Source organism: Hippichthys cyanospilos, chromosome 8, assembly GCF_059441005.1.
Source record: "Hippichthys cyanospilos isolate Australia breed blue-spotted pipefish chromosome 8, RoL_Hcya_1.0, whole genome shotgun sequence".
Classification (NCBI taxonomy): domain Eukaryota; kingdom Metazoa; phylum Chordata; class Actinopteri; order Syngnathiformes; family Syngnathidae; genus Hippichthys; species Hippichthys cyanospilos.
In genome coordinates this window covers 12,802,718-12,811,566 of record NC_142376.1, presented here as the reverse complement: position 1 = coordinate 12,811,566, position 8,849 = coordinate 12,802,718, and the positions used below count along the sequence as shown (strand labels likewise).

General features: G+C 41.0%; 1 protein-coding gene across 1 annotated transcript in view; it reads left to right on the top strand.

The window, feature by feature from the left end:
• Positions 1–8,849, top strand: part of cdh23 (cadherin-related 23) — a 171,124-nt gene that overhangs the window by 153,521 nt on the left and 8,754 nt on the right. The window contains exons 38-54 of the mRNA XM_088421399.1: positions 374–595; positions 677–796; positions 976–1,156; positions 1,237–1,370; positions 2,030–2,239; positions 2,475–2,582; positions 2,747–2,849; positions 4,370–4,495; positions 4,584–4,787; positions 4,865–5,323; positions 5,408–5,524; positions 5,626–5,850; positions 6,629–6,798; positions 6,916–7,053; positions 7,303–7,422; positions 8,145–8,322; positions 8,437–8,648. Coding sequence (XP_088277525.1) covers positions 374–595; positions 677–796; positions 976–1,156; positions 1,237–1,370; positions 2,030–2,239; positions 2,475–2,582; positions 2,747–2,849; positions 4,370–4,495; positions 4,584–4,787; positions 4,865–5,323; positions 5,408–5,524; positions 5,626–5,850; positions 6,629–6,798; positions 6,916–7,053; positions 7,303–7,422; positions 8,145–8,322; positions 8,437–8,648 — 3,027 coding nt within the window. The remainder of the gene's footprint in view (positions 1–373; positions 596–676; positions 797–975; positions 1,157–1,236; positions 1,371–2,029; positions 2,240–2,474; positions 2,583–2,746; positions 2,850–4,369; positions 4,496–4,583; positions 4,788–4,864; positions 5,324–5,407; positions 5,525–5,625; positions 5,851–6,628; positions 6,799–6,915; positions 7,054–7,302; positions 7,423–8,144; positions 8,323–8,436; positions 8,649–8,849) is intronic.

The window sequence follows — 8,849 nt, the reverse complement described above, 5'->3', positions numbered from 1 at the left end:
ACGATTCAAATAAACATTTTTAAGTTTGAATTGATGTGCACGATAAAACAAAATGCAATGCAAATGCAATGGAATTCTAATTGCTTTTTTTTTTCAAATCACAGGTAGCTTGTTTAAATTATAATAAAAATAAAGGGGGGAAACGTTCAAGTACGCAGATTAAAAAGGACCCAAAAGTTCATTTGCTTCTATGTCTGTATTTGAATTTGTTAAAAGAACATTAGATTATGATGTGTAAATCACTATCAATATTAATCAACCATTTCTTATGCAACATCTTATGCAATGTTTGGCGGATGTCTTACGTCAGTAACAGCGATGGCCTTTTTTTAAAATGTAGTTATTGATTATTTATTTACCTATTTTCACACAGACCTCCACTACCATTAACGTCCGAATCGTGGATGAAAATGACAACGCTCCAGAATTTCCAGAGGAGGAGTACGTCACTGTACTGAGCGAGGGCCCCGACACAGTGGGTGCCACCATCGCGACAGTAACCGCCATCGACCCGGATGAGGATCTGAACGGCACTTTGCGATATGCCATCACTCAGGGCAACTTAATCCAAACTTTTCACATCAACAGTATTACGGTGAGCTTTTCAAATGATCATTATAGTGACAACTTGTAGAGAAAAAAAAAAAAAAACTATGTCCTTGTTTTGTGTGTTTAGGGGAGGATTACAGCTGTGAAGGAACTTGATTATGAGATCAGTAATGGACACTATACTTTGGTTGTCACGGCGACAGATCAAAGTCCAAATCCTGCTCATCGTTTAACTTCTAGCACCACAGTAATTGTTTTTTCTTTCTCTGTTTCTCTGTTTCAAAAAATGTACTTGATCCCCAACTCTCTTTTACTCTCTTTTTGCTTTGACTGTCACCCTGTCAAATATGCACTCAGCAGACGTACAGACAATATAGACACACCTGAAAAACATGAGATCATTTTGAATTGTCATTTCTACCATAGGTGCTGGTGAACGTTCTAGACGTGAATGACGTGACACCCACTTTCCCCAGAACCTATGAGGGCCCCTTCGAGGTGACTGAAGGCCAGCCAGGTCCTCGAGTCTGGACGCTCAAAGCTACTGATGAGGACTCAGGGCTAAATGGCAAAGTGGAATACAGCATCACCGGCGGAGACTATCAAAGTTGGTGTTGTTGTGCTTTCTTAGTTTATGAACGGCAATGTTACTCAGTTATTTATCAACTCTATATCTTGCTTTACAAGACGAGTTCATGATTTCTCCTGTGGAGGGGGAACTTCGAGTGAGGAAGGATGTTGAGTTGGATAGAGAGACCACTCCCTTTTACAACATCACTGTCACAGCCAGAGATCTCGGCACGCCGTCGCGCAATAGCTCGGTGGGTGCAGACGACACAAGCGTACCTTCTCACCTGTGTTTTTCACTCATAGTGCTGGTCAACCTCAACCGCTGGTCTAATTAGCATCATTTTATCATGGAATGAATGGAAATAGAAATACTTATCTCCAGTATCAAACCTTTAACATCATTCAGCTCATCTCAAATGATGATGTAGTTACCCTTGTAGGTATGGGAAGACACTTCAGGGGGTATGTGGGATTTCTTTCTAATTCTGTTACAAGAACAGTACATGTTCTTTTCAAATTGAGAGAATATATAGAGAAAATATATAATACTTATAAAATAATTATTTAAGTAAAGAAAGTATTTTTACTTAATTATGTTACTATGCACCATTGCTTGTGTGGTGCTTAAGTGTAACTATACGTCAACCTGTTCAAAGGTATTCAAGCATTTCCTGAGTTTGTTTCAAATTCTATGTCTCCTTTATTCTCTTACCAATGTGTATTCTTTTTTTTAGTTTCATTCATCTCTGTTGTGCTACCCTTAAAAATACTTGCAAGGAACAACCACCCGCAGTGTCAATTCTGCTTATAACAGAACTCTTGTGCAGACAGGTGCATGACAGTGTTGTTAGTATCTCACTACCTTCGTATTCAAAGGTTCCTCTGTACTGTGTGCTGTTTTTTTTAACAGGTTGTAGTGGGGGTCCGCGTCCGAGACATCAACGACAACGACCCCGTGCTCCTAAACCTGCCTTACAACACAAGTGTGAGTGAGGGTGCCTCAATACATACATCGGTGGCACAAGTTCGAGCTAGGGATGCAGATAGTGGGCGAAATGCATTGCTCTCCTATAACATCACTGCTGGCAACCGGGATGGAGCCTTCTACATCAATGACACGGTGAGTGAATCAAGATTTTACATTGTGCCAATGTCATGCACTTTTCAATTCGCAATTCTTACTACAAACCTTAACAAACTGTTTTGGTTTACATGTAAAAAAAAATTGCACTACGTATGTGTGTCTGTGTTTTGCGAAACTAAGGAGAAGTTAACATTCACATTTGCATGTCTGTGGTTAGGCTGAGCTTTAACCTTTCCAAAAGCGAAATTCTCATCCTCTTTGCATCTATCAGTCAGGTGTGGTGCAGGTGAACAGACCATTAGACAGAGAGCGAGTGGCTGAGTACAGACTCACCATCACTGTCAAAGATAACCCTGAGAACCCTCGCATCGCTCGCAGGGTAATCCTGTGTTGTTATATAACAAAATGCTGCATGTTTGTGCTGTGTTGTAAAAGTCATCACAATTACAGTACTGAATTTCTTCATTCATATTTCTACAATGCCCTGGTTTCTTTCATGATTCCTGGATTCCTCCTCTAATTTTTTCTGTTGCACACTACCAGGATTCAGACCTTCTGGTCATAACCATACTGGATGAGAATGACAACAGACCTGTGTTCACGAGAAACAGTTACAGGGCTGAGGTCACGGAGAACGCTGCAGCAGGTAGCATCTGGTAGAGCAGGGGTCACCAACTCCGGTCCTCGAGGGCACCTATCCAGCATTTTTTCAGTGTAACCCTCCTCCACTGCACCTGATGCAAATTATCATGATCATTTTGGTGCTCCTGCAGAGCTTCTTGATGAGCACATCCTATGAATCAGGTGCAGTGGAGGAGGGTTACACTGAAAAAATGCTGGATAGGTGCCCTCGAGGACCGGAGTTGGTGACCCCTGTGGTAGAGTGTGTGTGTGTGTGTGTGTTTTGCCTGTTTATTTGTTTCTAGCTGAAAACCTCATTTTTAACACGTCTGAACCACTTCCTGTTTTTACACTTTAGTTTTTAGTTGAGTGTGTGAAGTTGTGAAAACGAGAAGTCTGAACTTTAAAAACAACAGAATGTATTTTCCAACATTGTGGACCAGTTCATACCAGAAATCCCCACTACTTCATTTCATCTTTGGATTTCAATGTTGGGATCCTTGAAAATTTAAAAGGACGCTTATTCAACCTTTTCCAGCAGTAAAAAAAATAATATTTTCTCCATGGGGTCATTTCATGCCAAATCTCTGGGTTTAACCAAGCACATTTTGATTTTCATGAAATGTGGCTCACTTTATGATTGCGATGCTGCATCTAAATTTTTAGGTCAATCAAAGCTGAATTTTGATATTTTCAGCAAAAGGGGACATGGCTGCCGTCCTTTAAACCCTTATTTCTCAGAAACTACTGGGTCAGTCTTCAAAAATTAAGCGTAATCGTAAAGGGAAATCAACAAGGAAATCCACAGAATCTTAAGAGGAATGATGGACTAAAGTCACTAAGTCACTAAAACTTTTGATCAATTATTTGACTTTGAAATTGACCTTACAGCTCATGTGAACTTGACCACCTTTTTCATTATCAGTATTTTACTGTTAGTATTGTTTTTTGTTTTCCAGCATTAAAGAGTAAAAGTAGCCATACCCACAGATATTTATAATCGTTATGTATCATCATAAACAGTCAATACACATAGAATGAAAGAAATCTAAATTAAATTTAGCTTGGTTAATATTTATTCAGATTCAGCATTAAATTATCCTATTGTTACAGTTTGTTAACTAAATTTTCAAATTTTGCCACTTGATCTCAACTGAAAAGCTTGCCAATGTCACATTACCATACCCAGAAAATAGGTGAGTTATGATTGGTCATTAACTGAGCACATGTGAATTTTCAATTCAGTTGACAGCAAGTAGCAAAATTTAAAACAACTTATTTCTCTTTTTTTTTACCCACTTATTTATGAACTTTTGTAGATAACTACAAATTGTCATCAATGGAGTTTACGATGGGCGTCACTTCGAGACACTAAAAAGAAGAAAAACCCCATCTGAAAAAAGAAATAAGATAAAGAATAACAAAGTCTTGAAATATGTGTTTAATCCAAATGTATTAAATCAAAAAGAAAGTTACACAATTCGAATGGTGAATTCCAAACTCCCTGAAAACAAGTTCATACCTTGCTTTGTGTCTATCCTTCAGGCAGCACTGTAACTGTGTTGAATGGGCCGATTCTGGCTGTAGATAAAGATATTGGACCAAATGCGGTTGTGAAGTATCGTCTGTTCGGAGCAAGGGTGGACCTTTTCGCTGTGGATGCTGACAGTGGTGAGTATGTATGAGCAACACAGTGCAAAAGATAGCTAGAAGATACCTCTGCAGATGTTTTACGGTTGGTCTCGGTCTCTTCTTGTAGGAGTTATTCATGTGCAACCGGGAGCCAAATTGGACCGCGAGGCATTTCAGGAGCCTCGGATAGAGTTGGTGCTAGTGGGAGTGGACATCGGAGGATTAAACAGCAGCGTTCCTCTCACAGTGACGATCCTGGACCAGAATGACAATCCGCCTGTTTTCAGCCCTGCTAGTTTCAGTGTGCGACTTCCCGAGAATAGCCCAACTGGTGCGTGCGTATTGGCGGGCATCCCAATTATTGGCAAAGGTAAGAATGACTCAAGATTTATTTAATGTCTCCTCCAGGTGTGGTAGTGACCCAGCTGTCCGCCATCGATGCTGACTCCGGTTCGAACGGCTGGCTAATGTATCGCTTGGTTAGCGGTGCTCAGGATCGCTTTGTGGTGGACGCTGTCTCCGGCGCCGTCCTAGTCGGCAACACCACCCTGGACAGGGAGGAGCGTGGATCCTACCGCTTGGTTGTCATGGCAACAGACCGTGGCACACCGCCCTTGTCGGGCACGGCCACCCTAACGGTCATCCTTGACGATGTCAATGATTCGCGTCCGCGTTTTATAGAGCCTCTGACCATGATTAATGTCAACGAGTCCACGCCGCCTGGTGAGGTGGTCGCCACGCTGACCGCCGAGGACCCCGATCTGCATCCCCGACTGGAGTACTACATCATCTCAGTGGAAGCAAAGGATGATGGGAACAATCCTGTAGATGGCTTGCAGGAGTCCTTTGGGATTGATTTGCACACTGGTCAGTCTGTTGAATATCATTGTTATGTGATTAGGTTGATTCTTTAAATATATGATACAATTTTTGGTTTTACTGAAATTTTAGGTGCAGTGTTTGTACGCAACCCACTTAACAGAGAACAGGTTGCTACTTTTGAGATTATCGTGTCTGTCCATGACAACGCCAGTGAGGTTATTGACAAGTCTGGCAGTGTTCCAAACGGTAAGGACAGTTTCACCACTTTGAATACATTTCTGAGACTGTAGTCTAAACAGCTGGAGTAATTAATTTGATGTTGGTTGGTTTTTTTTTCATCACCTTAGCAAGATTAACCATCAACATTTTGGACGTAAATGACAACGCTCCTCGTTTCCGTCCCTTTGGAGTGACCAATTTCACAGAGAAGATTTTGGAGGGGGCGCAGCCTGGCACAACACTGCTTTCTGTGTCAGCTGTGGACCCGGATAAAGGCCCCAATGGCCAGGTCATCTATCAGCTGCTACACCTACCACGAGGCGGCTACGTCAGACTGGAGGACCCCTCCACTGGTATTACAACCAGTGCACCCAAGCGGGCATTTACCCTCCAATTGTGAACATCATTCCACACTCATGCGATATAAAATAAAACCCATTTTATTATACAGTAATAACCCTCAGGCTATAATATATTCAGCTGGTACAAAGTATTTGAGATCGCTTTCATTGATGGTTCTCTGAACGGTGATTATAGATGTCTTAGGTGTTCACATGAACATTGTGCATGTTGTGTATGTAAAAACAGTAGCTATTTATCTCAGTTAATATTGTTCAATGAGACCAGGGATGGACAATTTTTCTGTGTGAGCGCTATGTAGGAACATGCGCTTCTTAAATAAGAACAAAAATGTGTGTCATTTTTCTTGAATCAAAGTGCGAAAGTGTTATTTACAATATGTTAACGCTTAAATGCATATACTGTATATCTTCCTGAGACCCTGCCTATTCATTCATGTCCACTGTTGTGTCCATTTTTTCCTCAGCAAGACAGCTAAATTAATTAAAAAAAAAATTGGAAATGAGATGTCTTCTAAATGAGCACATCAGGACTTAATCAGACCAAAAACCAAAATCCACTACAGTGGACATAAATTATTAGGATGGGTCTTAAGAGAGTACTACTATAAATGCAAGCCCCAATTCTGGATTACACTATCATAGAATAGAATAGAATAGAATAGAATAGAATAGAATAGAATAGAAAATTGGAGCATCAGAACCATAGCAGAATTTCCATCAGAACCAGCCCAAAATGATATTAATTCTCAGTCTCTTACAAACTTCTTAGGTAAGATTGTGGCCAACCAGACAGTGGATTTTGAACAAGTCCAATGGCTTAATTTCACTATTCGGGCGAGGGACCACGGAAGTCCTCCTCGGATTGCTGAGTTGCCCGTTTATCTACGCATAGTGGATGTCAATGACAACAACCCAGTTTTCTTACAACCATCATATCAGGTACTGAGTATAAATGACATGCATAGCATTATATAAGTAAAACCTTTAAGAGTAGTGTGTACTGATGAATGTATTGCTGATGATTTTATACTGAACAAGTTTTTTCCCTGTCGATAGGAGCCTGTTTTTGAAAATGCGAACCTCGGCACGACCATAGTACGAGTCAGTGCCACAGATGCCGATTCAGGTCTCTTTGCTGTTGTTGAGTACAGCTTAGTTGATGGGGAGGGCAAGTTTGCCATCAGACCAAAGACTGTGAGTTTACTTTAACATGTTAACCAACATGGCTCCTCTTAGATATCTGTTCCTCATGTTTCCTGAAATTGTTGAGAGGTTTGTCTTCTGAGTTGTGTTTTATTTGTTATTTTTTTTCCAATGTAAATTCCGTATATACCTTATTCGAGAATACTGTACATTTTGTGTCAAAATATGTGTGCCAGAAAAAAGTATGAAAAAGAAATGATAGAAGTTTCTTCCCCAGTCATCCTACCTCATATGTTTTAGGGTGAAATCTACATCCTCTCTCCCTTGGATAGAGAGACAAAAGACCACTACACTCTAACTGCTGTTGCCCGAGACAACCCTGGCGGCAGCTCCAACAACAGGCGAGAGAACTCTGTCCAGGTATATACTATGATATGACAATACTACAGAAGTTTCACACAAAAAGACCACCACCAAAAATATATAAATAAATAAAGACAGAGAAGTTTGCATAACTCGAACCCTCTGACATGGTCCAATATTGGGTGCGTTCACACTTTGCTTAGGGTGTTTTTTTCTTTTATTGAAAAAAAAAAAGACTAAGAGCCCCAGACACATGTGGAAGAACCACATATAGCCTGGAAGTGCTCCATATATTGGTTACACACTAATGTGGGTTGGCATTCCTTTCCTCCGAGTCAGTCAAGTGTGGCTGTGATGGTCACATTAGCACAAACAGCACGCCCGAGCTGATCACACCAGTTTTCAGTTGAGGTCCGTCAGGATTGCTGGCAGGCCACACCCATTCTTTTCACCCTCGAATTCTTGAGGTAACCTGATAAACACCACCCTGCAGGGAGTGAGAAGTCATTTTGGAGAATGGAGTTCGATCCCAGACTGTGGAAAATTGCAACTGCCATCAATTGTCAAATCTGGGGGTGTGAGAAGTCATCAGCAACAGCAAAATTGATAGTTTGGTGACAAGTTGCCACATTTTTAGATGATGGTTAAAAAAAGTATGAAATTCATTGGCAGAAATCAGAACTACAGTACAACGATTCAAGAATATTTAGAGTATTTAGAATATAAGAGTTAAGAATATTCTGCAGGAATGACTCGCTCTGCTTATTGGTGATCATTAGGTGCTTGTGACAATTCTGGATGTCAACGATTATCAGCCACGTTTCTCCGAGCGAGTATTCACTACCAGCGTGTTTGAGAACGAGCCCAGTGGAACATCAGTGATCACAGTGAAGGCTTCTGACCTGGATGAAGGCGAGAATGGGGCACTACTCTATAGCCTTCTGGGAGCCCATTCAGGTCGGGATTCACCGAATTGAATTCTTCATTTATCTTTTTTTTTCTACCACAAAATTTGTAACTACCATAATTGATCATTAATTATGTACTCAAACAATTGCGTCTCTTTTATAGATGCTTTCTCCCTTGATCCAAACACGGGACTTGTGCGTTCGCGTCGACTGCTTCAGTCATCCGAGAGCTTCAACCTGACAGTGGTGGCCACAGACCAGGGGCGTCCCCCCCTGTGGGCAACCGCAGACCTCATCATCACAGTCATAGACGTCAATGATAACCGGCCAGTATTTGTCAGACCAGCTAACGGAACCATCATCCATATCTCAGAGGTAGTTGTCGTGCATGCGGTTGTTCATATTCCTTTTTTAGGGGATTTTTCAAATTGATCCTCTAATAGGAAGTTTTTTTTTTTTACTGTAACAGTGAATTACTTTTATTATACCTGGCTACACAAAAGCTGTCATCAGGAGTTTTCAGAGCCAAATCAACATCACAATAACTATGTGCAGCTTTGCTTTCTGTTTTGTTGC